We start from the raw sequence: 17692 nt of genomic DNA on the forward strand, positions 1-17692 counted from the left end.
CATATTGTAACAGCAATTTTTATTAGTTTTAAAAAATAGTAGTTAAAAATTAGTAATTGTAAAGTCTAAAAAATATTTAAATTAATATATTATATATTACTTTAAACTTGTAAATGAATATTATATAAATATGAATATTATATATTCACTTCAATGTTAAAAATTTTTTTGCAATGAAAACATGTTCCTCTTTAATTTTGTATTTTATATAAAAGTATATTTTGCAATTGTTATTAATCTATATATTTATGATTAATTTAAATTTAAATATTTGTGTTTAAATACACAATGTATATTTTATTGAAAAATTTGAAAAATAAATAAAGAAACTTGCCTTAAATAAGTAATAATAATAACAAATACTTAATATAAGAGTTAATTTAATATATGATAAATAGTAACAGTTTCTATATTTTATTTTAAAATATGTAATGTATTTTGACTGATGACTGTATAATGTTAGAAATACCGTGTACGCAGTGAAGGTCTTAACTCATAGTGAATACAAAAATGCTGTAGATATTACATACCAAGTTCATAGAAATTTTTAGAAATGTATGATTAATAGGAATTCATTAAGTTTTTCGAAGTCAGAAATTTATAGCAGGAATATTACCGAAATTATATTAAAATTTGTCTTGAAAAAATTATATTAAATAAAGTAATTCTAGTCACCAATTATTATAAAACATTTTTTGTTTAGATCGTATATCTAGAATTTCGTATATTCATGACATATATAAAAAATATAATTTTTTATATTAGTATACAATTATTAAACTAAACAATACCAAAAGTAATTCAAATATAGAAAAGTAATATATATTTTACATATTTCAAAATTATACACAAAGCACGCTGGCTACGAACAACATGATATATATTTTTTAACGCAATGGGAACACAAAATAAGCTATTTTTTACAAAGAAATTTTTAAATTATAGATTTGCTATATTTCATTCTAGAATTTTTATTAAAAGCTTGAAATCCTTATAAAGAAGATTTTTTATAATATTGAAAGAATCACATGTTATGTATCATTAATTTTACCAGAAGATTCAATTATCCAGTTTAATTTATACAATTAATCAGTTAATGTATGATATTCACGTGATATTTTTTAAATTTTAATTTTAATTTTAACTAAGTTTGCAGCATCATAATTGTAACATTTCTCTTATCGTTAATAAAAATATTTATTAGATATTATCGGTTTCAATAGAAAATTTATCTGATTTTAAGCAAATTTGATTAATTCAATTATGTAATTCATTATAAATATTTTAATTAATATTGTAATGAACATATTTATAAAAGTCATATAGTTAATACCTATGAAAAAGTTTCGAATTTTTGCAATACTAAGTTGTAAAATTTTATTTAGTATTTTTTTTATCATATAAATAAATTGCATCACAAAAATTCATTAATGTTTATATTATGAATCATTATTATTAAATTAATAATTTAATTCGATTATAAAATCTAATGTGTATGATATTATTAAAACGTATATTGGCAAATATCCAATTATTCCAACTTAATTTCTTTGGCATTAACATTATACAAATATTTTTTATTTTAATAGTATATATCATAAATCTTTCGAATTAAAATTTCGATGTAAAATTTTAATAATGTCTTAATAGTATCTTTATATGAGTGTTTTTATTAATATATTCAGGCATTTATTAAATAAATAATTTATCGAATGATCCTATTATTAATACTTCTATAAAATCACCAACCAAAATAAGGCATATTAAGTTTTCTAATTAAATTATTAATATATAAATCACCTTTAATAATGTTTTCTCATGTTTTTAAAAAATATATACTTTCATCTTCAGCTAATTTATATGAACTGTTATAACTTAAAAAAGTAAAATTAATGTACTATACAACTACATTAAAGTTTTATAATTTTACTTTGAAATATGAATCAAAATGTTAAATTATCCTAAATTCAATTAGATCATACACTTTTTATATATTAATTAATTTTAATAATTTTACTTTGGAATATGAATAAAAATGGTAAATTATTCTAAATTTAATTAGATCATACACTTTTTATATATTAATTAATTTTTAATATAATTATCATTGTTTGGAATTCCAGCCACCAAAATGGTCCGAAGACTAAGGTGGATGGATTAGACCGTACACCGGTGGAGGGAGGATAAGTAAGAGGTTAATGTATCAATTCAGTGTGAACACAATTGGTTGTAGTGATTTTTATTTAAGGTTATGTTACATAGGTTGTTGTTACCGTCGTTATGAGAATTCTTGAGCTCGTCGTGAATTTACCAGTTGGCAATAAGTGTAGTGCGTCGTCCGAGTGTGCAAGGCAAGACTGGTCTGTATGTACTATTAGTAGTATGGATTCTGGAGAACATCGAATAGATTCAGCTCCCTCTTCCGCCGTCTGAAAGATCAGAATCAAGCAGTAGAAGGCTAAACGAGAATGTCAGAACAATGAAAATATCAGTCAATAGATTCGGCGCACTCTTCTGCCGTCTGGAACATCAGAATCAGGCAACAGAAAGCTAACCAATAATCTCAGCGCAATGCCGAAATATCACTGAATATATTCGGCACCCTCTTCCGCTGTCTGAAAGATCAGAATCAAGCAGCAGAAGGCTAACCGATAATGTCAGCGCAATGAAATATCATTGAATAGATTTGGCGCCTTCTTCCGCCGTCTGGAAGATCAGAATCATACAGCAGAAGGCTAACCGATAATGTTGTTGCAATTACGGAATAACAATAAATGATGATGAATAGCTTGCTGGTGGTGTCAGACTATGTCGTCGCCCTCAATGCAGTCTGACTAGAATCAAGTTTCGGAGGGCGCACCGATAGCTGGCCAGCAATAGATAATAAATAATATAAACAAGTAAGTATACCTTGCACGGATTCCTGTAGACAGACATGTAGAACTTTAACTTGGACTAATTTCACTTTGACTTACTCAACAAGACTGATTTTCTTCGTCGTTTGTTGCTCCTTATATACGATTTCGTACATTTAGAATTTGCAATTCTTGGAAATTCTGTCTAATTCTCGGAAAGCAAGCTTTGGTAGATTCGAGAATTTTCTTTTGTCACTTTGCAGATACGGTTTAATATAATTATAATTAATAATGAATTTAAATTTAATGGAATCATGTATTAAACAAAGCAATAAATTCTCAATACTGGATACTTCAATCCTGAACAATCATTGAAATGTAAGTTTATTTGTAACACATTATTTCATAACATTTTCAAACTAGTTTTAATTAAATTAATGAAAAGTACCATGTATAAAGTTTATTTTATATACTCATATGTAAAGACTGTGTTCATGCATAATTTAAGTAATTTTTTTTAGTTTTTTGGAATTAAAAATATACTGGTGTACAAAAAGTTGAATTTTGTAATGTTCTCATTAAAACGAATTTTCAACATCTATATTATCTATAATTATCGCCATAAATTTAAGAAAATAATAGAATTTATCTTATTTTCATTATTTTAGTATTTGAACTATTATTGTTTAGCAGTTGAAATTTAGATTCTATTTTCAATTATTCTAAATTTAATTTTTACTACAAAGCTGAACTTGAAACATATTAATTATTCTATCATTTAATAATGGATTAAATATAGAATGTATAAAATCTTCTCAGATATACAAAATTTTATATTATTGATTCCTTTGTACTAATTTATTCACTTATAAGTTGTAACAAATTTTCGTATTATCTAAAATTTAACATTTTGTTTAAAATCGCTGTTATGATATTTTTCATCTACATAATGAAATATTTAATTTAATTCTTTTGTTGGAATATTTATGTAAAAATATTATTTGATAAATCGTATTGTTAAATTATAAAATGATTTCAGAATTCTTACTTAAGACTAGCTCAAGCAGAGATTATTTCCATTAATTTCTTAGATCTATTGTTATTGTTTATCTATAATTCTTATTGATACGAGAACTTGGCATTCATTATGTATTTTTTACAATTTACAACTAATATTTTTTATTCTTTTTATCTAAATGTAAAATTATATAATGTGTTTTATTGCAATTTTTATCTTTGGTTAAATCATATAAATTATTGTGGTAATGTTTTTATAATGAATTTTATCAATATTAACGATGTGATAGTCCGAACATAGAAAAAATTGACCATAAACTTTAAGCGTTATAGACCAAATACAAAAAATTTCTCACTAGAAAATGATATTTTATAATTTTCTTTACTAGTTAGAATATTTTATAGAAATTCATTGAAGATTGCATTTGTAAGATAAGAGTATACCGTGAAAAGTGTGTTTCGTTCTCTTAGTTATATTAATCATTGACTATTTAGAAACTTTGTATTAATTAATTAAGAAAAATTCTTTAAAAATAAGTTTTTAATTCTATGAATAATAAATAATTCATAAAAACAAGTAATATCTATTTTCAATTAAAGAGTCAAATAATTTGATCCAATAAGATTAAATCTTTATTGCACATAAAAAGGTATTATTTCTAGTTGTCATTTACATAATTAATTGTTTACATAACTAACAAATATTTATTAATTAATTTTTTTTAATATTATTTGGAACTTTATAAATAAGAAGTAATCGATACAGTTGAGAAATATATAAATATATGTTTTTATTTAATAAGGTTATACAATTTTAAATATAAGGTTAAGTGTAATATTCTTAGATTATTTAATATTAATGAAAGAGTATACGAAGTTTGTATTTTAAGTATCTGATTGATTTACTAGGCTGTTGAGATTATTATTATTATAGATTAATTCAATTACAATTTGAAGTTTAGATTTATGAATCCTAGTTAACCATAAAAGGTTTATAAATAAATTTAAAAATCATATTCACTATAAAATTTTGTATTTTCAAAATAATATTTTTATTAATTTACAAAACGTTACATAATCTTTTAATTTTGAAAGGAGCATAAATTTGTGTGCAAGGTATAATATTCTAGAATATAATAACAATATATTTATTTAATTCATTAATGTTATCAAAAATTAAAGAAAAATAAATTTATGCTATTTAGTCGTTTAGTATACAAAATCATTTTTTATATTTTTACAAAACTTATATAATTTAAATATTACTATAGTTGAAATATTAATAACTTTAGGCTTTTTTAAAACTCTATTAGGATTGGTGTTTGTCATTTAACCTTAAATTTTATCTTATTTTTTAAAATTAATTAATAATTATTTGTAGTTGTTTCCTAATATTCTTTTGTGATACTTTTTTAAAAAGATTGTTTAATATTACTATTAGAATATAAACAATATATATTATGGACAAAATTTAAATGTTCTACAGAAATATAATTATTTGTTTTGTATTATACATGTTCACCAAATATTTTATTAAAAATTTATTGTAGGATTTTTATAAACGTAATTCTTTTTTAAATTTTTAAATTAATTACATCAAGAAAATGTATAAAAGTTTTTTATTCAATTTATTGTTTTTGTGATCAATGTATACCTACATGAAAAATCTTATTTTTATATTTTAATCATATGATGTATATTTATGTCCCTAAATTATAAAATCCTTAAATAAGATTATTGGCACTTTTCCATTGATTTTATTTTTTTTTAAGATTCATGTGCTTGCTTACAATCACAATACATATTTAAAATATTATAAAAGTGATTTTGATATATAGATACCTAAGATTTCGTAAATATTTTAATGATGATATCATGATTCATAGAATGTTGATTTTCATATAGTAAAGACCTTTTAATATTTTTCAGTACTGTTGTATATTTTTTAATGTAATAGAACATTGGAAATTCGAACTCTATCAGGTTATCTATTACTGCAAAATTTTAGTTAACAGCTCCATTTCTTACATGAACTATGAATATATTTTAGTTATTTCTTTTTCATGTTTTACCATTTTTGTTTTTAAAATACGAATAATTATTTGACAATTCAGTAAATAAACTTTATCAGTATATATTATATTAGAAAATCTTAAATATAGATTTATTGATCTAAAATATACATTTATATTTTATATTTCCAAATCCAATCATATATAATGAACACAATATTTTCATGTTTAGTCAATTAATCATTTTAAAATAATTCATATTGACTGTATGTATTTAAATCAAGTTAAATCATTCAGTTATAAGCATCCTCTTAAAATTTTATATAGTACTTTCACAATTCTTTCATATTCTTTTTTATATTCTTTGTAATTGTATTACAATCTCATATAAATTAAATAATTCTATAATTATAAAGTATCTATAATTTGTTACTAGCAGTTAAGACGATTAAAGTTAAAAAATACTGATTTAAAAAAAATCAAATTTAAAGAAATACATAATGTTAGGCAACCAAAAGATTTTTGCGAATCAACATGTGTGGAACACGAATTAATTAATAAAAAGCTTTAAAAATCTTTCGAACATATATTTGTGAAGATTAGAAAAACTTTTGTGCATTTAAAATATGATAAATTTAATAATAAACATTAATTAAGAATTTTAAATCTTATTAATTTCAGTATTTACAATGGCAGCAACAATGCCTATTAATCCAAAGCCATTTTTAAATGGATTAACTGGAAAACCAGTAATGGTGAAATTAAAATGGGGTCATGAATATAAGGGTTATTTAGTGTCAGTTGATGGATATATGAATGTGCAATTGGCAAATGCAGAAGAACATATAGATGGTAACTGTACTGGCAGTCTTGGGGAGGTTCTAATAAGATGTAATAATGTAATGTATATACGTGGTGTTGATGAAGAAGATGAAGAAGGTGAAATGAAAGATTAACCCATATTATAATTTTTTAATTAATAAATAATTAAATTATAAATTATTTAGAATGTGTTTGTTTTTTGTAGTAAAAAATAAAACCAAATAAAGAACAAGTAAACTTCCAATAAATATGTATTATAGACTCAGATGTAATTTATCAAATGTGATTATATGGTAGAAAACATATTGGAATTAATATTTGTAATATATATTTAAAGTTGTAGTATATATCTGTAATACATTTAAAATATTTAATGGTAGCACTAATATTTTTTAATTTAAAATATGTAAAGAAAAATTTAGTTGAGTTATAGAAATTTAGCAATAATGCTTAGATAATATTTACTAAAGTTTTAATTTATATATTACAAATAATGGATGTAAGCAGGTATACGCCTATCTAAATTTATTACTACATATGTATATATGTATTTATATAATTAGTTGAAATTTGTTAGGGATTCCTAAAAATAAAATAATTAATAAATCTTACAATATTTATATTAGGTTTTTTATATTTCTTCAGTATATAAGTTTCAACATGTCTGGTTAATAATAAGGAATTTTGCGAATATAAAAACTTGCGGTTACATTTCCGACCTATTGTCTTAATTTGCGTGTACCCCCTTTTCTCTTTTTCGGACTACAATAAAACATGACTCATTTAACCATAGTGAATAATTAATGAAGTTCCATTCAGTATATAAGTGAAGAAATTTGAAAAAGCAGTGAAATGAAAACGGTTAAAAGAATGTGAAGAATGGAAGAAGTATAACAATGAAAAACTACTGTTTATATGATATTGAAAACAATTTTTATTACAATAAATGGACAAACAAAACAAGTTGAAAAAATATTTTCTATAAAGAAAATAAAAAAATGATATTTTAATATACCAACATCATTTAAAAATATATTATAAGTTTTTATACTATTATAATGTTATATATATAATTATAATTTATAATGTTACACTATTATATTTTGTTTGGTAAATATTAGTGGAATGTTGATTATGTAGAATATATATTAATTGATTATATAAATTAATTGAATAAGTAATTAAAAAATTACATTGATAACAAAATTGTAAATATAGATTTGCCAATTATACGTGTGCTTGGATCATTACATTGCTGATTTTACGTGCGAGATAGGTAACCTCTGTTTAATAAGATATATAAACAGTACAAATAATTCACAGTTTATTTTGTTCATTTAATCGAATCATAGCAGATTATCTCTAGTAGATTACCGATAATATTATTAAAATTGATGAAAAATTTAATCCTTGTTTTGTGCTCATGACCTCCGCTGCTTTTCTGACTAAAGAATGTAAATAATTTAAAAAGAAAATTTTTTAAGTATAAAAATGTGATTTATGTCTGAAAATATAATCTTTTAAAATTCTATATTATTGTGAAAAAAGGTTTATCAATAGAACTTAAAGAGTACTTTGTCGTTTTATAATGTTAATAACAGATATGAGGTTCGTATTATTGATAAAATTTATTATTAATAGTTAAGCACACGGAGATGTAATTAGTTTTTATATTGTATTAATTCTTCAATAAAAATAATCATTCAAGAAATCTCATGGTATTGGTATAACCGATTTCAATTGGTTATATGTGCAACTAAATCGATTTTAGAAATAAGACTTTTCTATATCTATAAATTCTAATAATTGTCCATAAATTTTACTAATAAATAAATTGATTAAAACAATAATAAAAACTTAGTTAAGTAAAACGCGATTTCCTAATATTTAAAATTTTTTTTGAAAATATAATGTACGTTTTATATTTTATATAAATTTAATTGTAAATCAAATAATAAATTCAAGTAAATTGATATACGTATAATTCGATTTTTTAAATTTATTCTACCAAAAAGCGTATATATAAATATATTTAAATTACTTTCGTATCGTTTGTAATTTTACTTTTACCCTTTTCTGGGAAATAAAATATTTCCATAAATCAGAATTAACACATTTAGACAATGTGTTTCAGCAATATAACCAATTGTTTTTCTATAGATTATTATAAAGTAATAATCATCCAATTTACTAATATATAAATATTTTAACCTAGTATTTAAGTAGCATTTGCGAAAAAATGATTGTAAATTTATTTATTTAGGCAATTGAATTTTAACAGTAATTAATGCATCTTCAAATTTCATTTTAGATTAATAAATATTAACATGCCTAGTTCAACAACTATAATAGTTGAAATATATTAACATCTAATACTTCATTGAAAATATATAATAAAATCATAGTTAGTGTTGATTCTTGCAAGTGAATAAAAATGTAATATAAAGTAATTGTAAATATACAAGATTAAGATAGAGGTCAGTCTTGAGAATAAACCTGCATTTAATTATGTTTGAAACTTGTGTTTGCATTATTGATGGATTTAAAATTTGAATTTTTATCAGTCATGAACATTTTTTATATAAAAATGAAAATAAAAATAAAATAATTTTGAAACATTTAAGAATATTAACATTAATATTTGCGCGATGTATGACGCCATAAATGGATGTAAAAATTACTAAGCTGATAGAAAAATTGAAGCAAAAAACTACAACAAATTTTGTAGTTTAACTACAACAAATTACAACGAGTTTTATAAAAACAGATATTTATTAAAAGAAAAGACTTTAAATATAAAGGATATCTTTTACATCACAAGTTCGAATTATTTAAACAGCTTTAAAACTATACTATCTGTCTGAGATCAGACTAAAACGCTTCCCTGAGATGAATAAGGGAGGTTTGCTGGCACGTGGAATGGACAATGCAATAATTCAATACTGCCTTTGTATGAGTTCGTTTTCCTTTTATTGAATGTAATGATATAATAAATAATCAGTGGTTTATTAAGGTGAGATTGAATGAATGATACAATTAATGAGTGAGAGTTTCTTCAGGTAATGTGAGTGATGATAATCTTATAAATGTATTCTTGTGTGTGGTGCGTGATTCACGCCTCCGATTGTCGCTACCGATGAGCTGGAGAGGCTTGAGTGGGGCGCTCGTGTATGACGTCACTGATGAATGGCAATGATGCCGTGGTTTGGGTATTGCTGCTTACTGAGTTCACGGATCCGTGTGTTAGTGATTCGTAAGAACGTGTATAATAGCGTAGTTTACGTGTGTGAAATCGATCTCAGTTGTATTGATAGTACGTAAGGACGTGTGTAATAGCGTAGCTTACGTGTGTGGAGATAGATCGTTGTGTATTGGATGTGACCTCTATATAAGTGGTGTTTGACTTGTAAGACGGCGATTTGTGTGAATTGAAGGCGATCTCTGTGTAAATGGCGTTAACTTGTAGAACAATTATTTGATCTTGATGATTGCTTGATTGAATTAGTAAGAGGAGATTTTCTCGTATAAACTAGTTGCGTCGATAGTGCACCGGTGGCCGTTGCTATGCCGATATTTGTAGTGACGGCAACAGGGCATAGACTCGTAGATTTCATTTATTATTACTTTTGGAATTATAGTAGTATATTCGAGTTTTTTCTGTTATAAGCATTTTTTGAGTCCGTTAGTCATTTTTTACAAAACAAATGCTCGCGCGCTCATACCTCTCCCACTTTTTATTCCGCTTAAAAACTACTGCAATCCACAACACTATCTATAAATCGGGCTAAATTTATGGCAATCAACAAACTTTAATTAATTATATTTAAAATATAACAAAAATATAATTTCAGATATTTAGAACTTACAAAGTACAAGATAAACCAATAAATTAATATGATTAATGTGACTTTGAATTATCATGAATACTTGTCTATTAATAGAAATCAGAATTAAAAGAAGTATGTTTTAAATGAAAAATTAAATTTTAGATCAATTAAATAAAATTATACTTTATACATTTCAATAAACAAAATACACATATATATTTATGTAATTGAAGCTTTAACAAAATATTTTATTTTAGTAAAAATTTGTTTGAATAATAATTATTATTCAATTAATTTTAATTCAATTCATATTAATGCTTTGTAGCATCAATTTTACACTCATAAAAATACTTCTAAGAAACTATAAAATTAACTTCATAGTCTATATTATTATCTTTAAATGGTAACAAAATAAATAAATAAATGCAATATTGTTTTCACGATTATTTATTTAGATCCAGAGTTTTCAGTATCTGCAGCAATTTATTACATTAAAATTAATACAATAGTTTTTTTATTTACATTATCATTTAAAACATATATAAATACAGACGATTTAATAGAAAAAATTTAAATCAATAAAATTATATGTTCATTTAAAATACTTTCTAATTTTTATTATGCACTTATAATTAAATTAAATAAAAAGCTTTAAGTACCGAATGCCATTATTCTAAATGTTTTAATATTAAATAATCTTTAAAATACAAATCAATTTATATAGACAATACATTTTATTAATATTTAATAATTAACTATCAGCATAAAGCATAAAATGTAAATTTATAATTAAAAACTTTTATACATTTGTTAAATAATTCTTGATATGGATATTCTATAAAATGTTTTTTTACATTCGGATTTAACTTTATTATCTTATGTATTAAAGTTATTAAATGTTTACAAAAAAAATTGAAAATGATATTGAAAATGCATCCTAAGGCATGTAATGATTTTTTCAATATCTTTCAACACTTTGCTTAAGTATTATTGTAAATTGTATGTTCATTTGGATGAAGATCTAAAGATATATGAGGGAGAGTATTTAGGTTATACGTTTGTGTTTGTGTGACAATAGCAGATTTTTTTATTTTAAAATTTTCATTGCATTCTATAGATTGTTTGTCTTCGCTATTTGATTCGATTAAACCTTGAGGATCCGATAAATCATCTTCTTCTGGTCCGAGATTTCGAAATCTAACGAAACCGTCTTCGGCTACTAACATTGTGGATCCAGAAGTGGAATTTTCATTAATTTTGTGTAAATTATCAGATTTACAAAGTGTCTGCATTTCAGTTCTACATTGACCAAAAGAACTATGCATTTCTTGAGGAAAATGTGTTATGGTTCCAGATTTTCTACTAGAACGCCTTTCAAATGTATTACTTGTATTAAGGTGCTCTGTTAGAGTATTTAGGGGAAAACTATCATCATAAACTTGTTTGCCAGTACGTATCGTATAATTCTGAATGGCTTGATTAGTACTACATATGGCTGGATACATAGAGTCATCCATATTTTCTGTTGACGTAGAACTACCGCAAGGAAAAAGAGCAAATCCTGTATGTATAGCATGTTGTTGTATTTGCTTTTCTCGAAATTGAAATTGTGATAAACTTGCAACCCAAGCTAGTAAACCACACATTAATAATTCAATAAGTCGAACGGAAAATTCCCAACCCCAACATCGCCAAGAATATCGTTGCAAACGTTCCTGCACACCAAAAATATCATATAATTGTATAAATCCCATTAGTATAAAAAGCAAAGCGGTAGCAATTGTTGTTGTAATTGCAGTATTTAAAGTTGGCGTTGTAAAATCATTTCCTATATGACTATTAATAGACTTTGTGTTAGTGATAAGCAACTGAGATCTTATCACACGATAAACGTACATATAGGATAATCCTAAAATTACACAAATAATTATGTATATACACTGACAAATTAAAGGTAGAATTCTCGATTCATCTGTATAACCAAGCAAATGCCCAAATACATGGAGAGAAACACATAAAGTTATATGCATAAAAAAAGCAATTGCAAGAATTAATGGAGATGAAAATTTATTTCTGTATAAAGATGGAATTGCTGAACAACGAGACATATAGAGTATTAATGTTGCAAATGCTGCAGCAAGCAATGAAAATGGTAAAAATTCGAGAACTTCTGAAAGCGTCTTTGGAAGAGAATGATTAAAATTATATGCATCATAAAATAAATAAAAACATCTTAAAGTGCATATCATTGTTAACAATAAATGAATAGATAAGAAATATGATTGTGTTAAAAGATTGGTTGCATCATCAAATCGAACTATTTTATAAACAGAATATAAAGCTACTAAAGTAAACATTGTAGCTGTCAAATATGCATGTAACGACCATGCAATTTTTAACGCTGATTTAAAAGGATAGTCGTCCGAATGAGTTAATATATTCTGAATCTTACTATTAAAATTAGGCGTTTTTGATGTTATCGGTGGAGGTTGGGGCTGTGGATAAGAAAGGCTTTCACCGTTGATGACATCATTATTGCGAACAATATATCGTTCATCGTTCTTATTAAAATTTTTATAGTTATTGTTATCATCATCTTTATTATCTTTTTTCGTATTTGACAAAGTTATAATTGAAGAATATGTTGAAGTCTGATATATATTATCAGTTGATTTTATTATTAACATAGTAGTAGATGATTTTTCAGTTATTGATTTTGTAACCATGTAATTTGAGGATGATTTTGTTGAAATTGGTTTTAATAGAATTTCTGGAATATCTTGCTTTCGACCATTACTACCTGATAATATCCTTGAAATACTAGTAAATTGCAGAGATGGTATAAAATCTGTAGTATCATTAGAATCTTTTTGTTTATCTGATATTTCAAACGAATTTTTAATTAAAGCATCGTGTTCTCTTTTTTTTTCCAAAGTAAGCCTCTCAGTATTTTGAGTAGTATTCTCAATTAGGTCTGGAGGTTTTATAGGTATCCTTTCATGTATAGGAGTAAGACTTGGTGGCGGTATAGGTCGTCTAGAATTCGAATGTATATCTAAGTTAGTTCCTCTAAGTGTTGGTTTATCAGCAAATGGATTAGCATATTCAGGGGGTAACGGCGGCGTAAATAAAGCTCTTGAAGGAGGCGCATACGAAGGTAATTCACGAAACAATGGAGAATTAGTTGCTCTTGGTATTAGCATAGGAAGTATCATAACAGAAGTTGCACGTAACGTAATTGTTGGCGATGGAGAAGTTGAATGTATTGAACTTCGTGATACTTGAGCTTCAAATGCAGGTACACTTCGTTTCGTCGTTCCAGAACTTTGAGCAACTTTGTTGAATATTGCTGCAATATTTTTTTCTAACGTTGTATAATCCAAGTTAAAAGTTGGATTATTTGTTTCTGTTTCGCTTGCACTAAGTGCGAGTTCATTTCTCAATAAAAAGCACAATATTTGTAATACTAACATGTGCATAATTGAATACATTGATATTTAATAACAGCTGCAATATAAGCTGTAAAAATCACGAAACGAACAATCGAATATTATAAATATTTTTATAAGAAATTTTACCAATGAACATCGTGATTGTGCAACCTGTGACTGAGAAAGTAAAATGCTATACAAAAATTCATTTTATCAATTAATATTTACTTATATACAAAAACTATCATGATCATTATTAAGAATAGCTTACTATTGTTAGCTTTTGTATATATCAATTGATTAAAAATTCATTTTGAAAAATTCAATTCCTTGTCTGAAGAATCATAGTTTTTTCACTGTCAGTAAATTTTCTATTTTCTATTTATAATCGAATTTCATTTTAATCGAAATTTGAAATAAATATTTTGATATATTACACTATATTTACTTATATAATGAAATAGAAACAAATATATAATTAATTCATTTTTATAACTAGTTTGATCGAAGTATTTGTAAAATTCAAAGGGAATATCTATACTTAATATTTGGCGGGCACATTCCGCCAATATAGTAATGTCAGTCCATCTGAATCATCTAAAACAAAAATTTATATTTATATAAAATAATATTAATTTATATAAAATGGAAGTCTGAATATTACAAGTTATATTATCATCAATATTTTTTTAATTAAAGGCTAATAAAAAATTTCTAATTTAACAAAATAAAAATAGAATTAATTTTTTTTATATGTATTAATACTCAAATTTATTTGTTAGATTAGTTTTATTAACAATGAAACCTTAAACTTGTAGTAATCCATATGTAAATATCTTTGTTATATGTTTACATATAATTAAGGTAATGTAAGCAACAGACTGATTAATTTTTTAATCAATTAATATACTTTGACATAACATAATTATAATTTTCATGGAATAAAATAATGAAAATTATATTACATATAAAATTTAAATATATTATCTTATTAATTCTACGTAAGTATATATGTATTCTAAAAGCAGCTCAAAAATTTTAAAAACGTTTTATGGATTAAGTATTATTAAATTAACATTTATTTATCCCTTTTATTAATTAGATAATTTCATTATTTTATTTATTTGAATTACAAGTGCAGATATTCTTCTCTATGAATATTAACATTATCTTTTATTAGTCTTAAAATAAACATTAAATGAAAATAATAGTAGCTACTAAAAACTGTATACTAAAATTTAGGAATATACCGTAATTCATTTTTTTATTTTATACATATTGAAATAAATTTATAAAATTCTTTGGCTTTCAACACAACACTTAGTACATTTACATTCAATTTAATTTATTCATATCTTTATTTATTTTTATTTATTTAGTTTAATAATTGCTTAACATCTGTTAAAAGAAATTTACTCAACAAAAGTAGTAAGACTAAATTTGTTTTTGTAAAATAATTTTTAATAGATTTATAACTTTCTTAATCACAGTATTTAAAAATTTTAAAAAGTTTTCATTCATTATTGAAAAGTTCATATACGAAAACAGGTATTGAGAAACAATAAAAAATTTTTTGATCAATTGGTATCCGAATTATAATTGAATACCAATTAATTATAATAAAAAAAAGCATGAAAGTATAAGTAGTAGATACTAAAATTATATAGTATATAATATACAGTATAAATATATAGAAATATATATAAATAAGGAACAATTAATTATTTAACAAAATTTTATTTAAGCTAACAACCAAAAATGACGTCAGACAATAATTATGAATATTTTTAATACAATAAATATTTTAACAGCGTTAACAGATTTAAATAAATTTTAATTATATTTTTTTTATTTAAATACTTTATTTAAAAACATTAATTGAAAAACAATTATATTTCACTTTTGTGCTATAATTATTAAATAAAAAATTTAAAATAACTTAATAAATATGTACTTATACTTATAATTATAATGTAACCTCTAAAACAATTATTTTTTATCGAAGTTATATTTTATATAAATTTTTTGACCAATTTATAACTAATTTTAAATTAGAAAAGACAAGAAAATTTTTTAAATATAAATATATTAATTTAAATGAAAATATACTAATCACTTTAAAATATATTTACAAAAAAAAATATCTAAAATATATGATTTTATAGTTATGTATTATTTAATAGTTATAGTTATATATATATAATACATTTTTTAGAAATATTTTAAAATTTTACATTAGAAAATTTAATATAGATAAATCAAATATTATAACAAATACAATACAACTAATGTGTAACAAATAAGTTTAATAAAAGTAAAAAAGTTTAACCAATTGTATTAAAAATATTACTTCAATATTTAAAACCAAAAAAATATGTCGAAAATAGTAATTACTTTATATAATGATCAAATGTAATATATGTTCAAACAAAAAGTACAATTAAACTGAAGAAAGTGAAACCACTCATCACAGTTTAATGTTGAAAAAACCTGGAAAGTAAAAATTTAAATATAAATAATAAATACGAAAAAGATAAATAATATAAAAATAATAGGTTTTGAATATTTTTATATAATAAAGTGAACATATTGTATCTGAAATAAAATAGCAAATTTTTGTTTCACAAATAAAAGAAAATATTAAACAGATTTTAAACATAATTTAATCGTGTAAAAACTATCATACATGAACATTATTTTAGACATTTATTTTCTTTTACAATAATTTACATTGAGTACTATATAATAAATACTTACTTCAATTAAATTATGGTAATTTAATCCAACAACCTAATTCGAAGGTAAGAATTGAACAAATATTTGACAAAGAACAACTCAAAGTAATTTAGTAAGCACACTTAAAAATGGCTGCTCCATAAGATTTGAACATATTTTTATTTCATGAAATAGTTTCAGTCATTTCTAATTATTGCCATCAACTCTTAAATATTACTTTTTTCGATCTATAATATTCACATATTAATAGTTCTTTTCATATTTAATATATAGTATAAAATAAAATTGCTTTCTATTTATATTAAATTCAGACTGCCATTACATTCATCACTTTCGCGACAGACGAATGTTTGTACACATTCTATAAATTCGTTTAACCTTGCATTTAAATAAAAAAAACTTTATCCACAGACTTAATGAATACATTAGATTTATTCTTAACAACGTATTAACGTTTAGAACGCTTAGATTAATAATTCATGTCATTAAATCGCACTATTCAACTCAATCAGATTCGTGTGAAGATAGAATACAATATATGTGTATATATACACAAACACATGCATGGAAATATATAAAGCACTGTGAACGTTCCACCATTTTGGAACTAAATTTTATTTAGTTTTTTTGTAAGGGTATGCTACAGTAAATTATGTCTACGAGATATACAAATAAATTAAATTGTTAGAATGCATTATATTTCAAAAATAAATATAATTATAATTTTTTCCAATTTTTCAAAGATAAATATATTCAAATATATTGAAATTTTTATAAAATTATATATATTAAAAAGTAACACTATTCAAACATAACAATTTAAGATTTAGCTTAAAGATAATAAGTCAAATAATGTTTTAGATAAATCATCTTATGTAAATTACGGAAAGAAGAACATTAGACATAAAATACAATTTTACTGAGCATGCGTATTACTAAACCATCAACCGAAGTGGAATACTGAAAGATTGAAATACCGTGGATTTATTTTT

The 17692-nt window shown here is 23.3% G+C and overlaps 2 protein-coding genes across 3 annotated transcripts; one reads left to right on the forward strand and one right to left on the reverse strand.

Annotated features, from left to right (window-relative positions):
- Positions 1-4405: 4405 nt before the first annotated feature.
- SmF (small ribonucleoprotein particle protein SmF) lies at positions 4406-6875 on the forward strand. 2 transcript variants are annotated; one of them, XM_011504121.1, is made up of 2 exons: positions 4406-4522; positions 6566-6875. In XM_011504121.1, exon 2 carries the CDS (start codon positions 6574-6576, stop codon positions 6838-6840), a length of 267 nt encoding a protein of 88 aa, XP_011502423.1. In that variant the 5' UTR covers positions 4406-4522; positions 6566-6573; the 3' UTR covers positions 6841-6875. The 2 variants fall into 2 exon arrangements, with proteins under 2 accessions (XP_011502423.1, XP_011502424.1); XM_011504122.1 differs by lacking the exon at positions 4406-4522 and adding an exon at positions 4899-4988.
- A 4599-nt stretch (positions 6876-11474) lies between these two features.
- LOC105365862 (uncharacterized) lies at positions 11475-14081 on the reverse strand. The gene has a single exon (XM_011504123.1). It carries the CDS (start codon positions 14022-14024, stop codon positions 11514-11516), a length of 2511 nt encoding a protein of 836 aa, XP_011502425.1. The 5' UTR covers positions 14025-14081; the 3' UTR covers positions 11475-11513.
- Between the last annotated feature and the right edge of the window lie 3611 nt (positions 14082-17692).

Source organism: Ceratosolen solmsi, unplaced genomic scaffold (genome assembly GCF_000503995.2).
Source record: "Ceratosolen solmsi marchali unplaced genomic scaffold, CerSol_1.0 scaffold19, whole genome shotgun sequence".
Taxonomy (NCBI): Eukaryota; Metazoa; Arthropoda; class Insecta; order Hymenoptera; family Agaonidae; genus Ceratosolen; species Ceratosolen solmsi.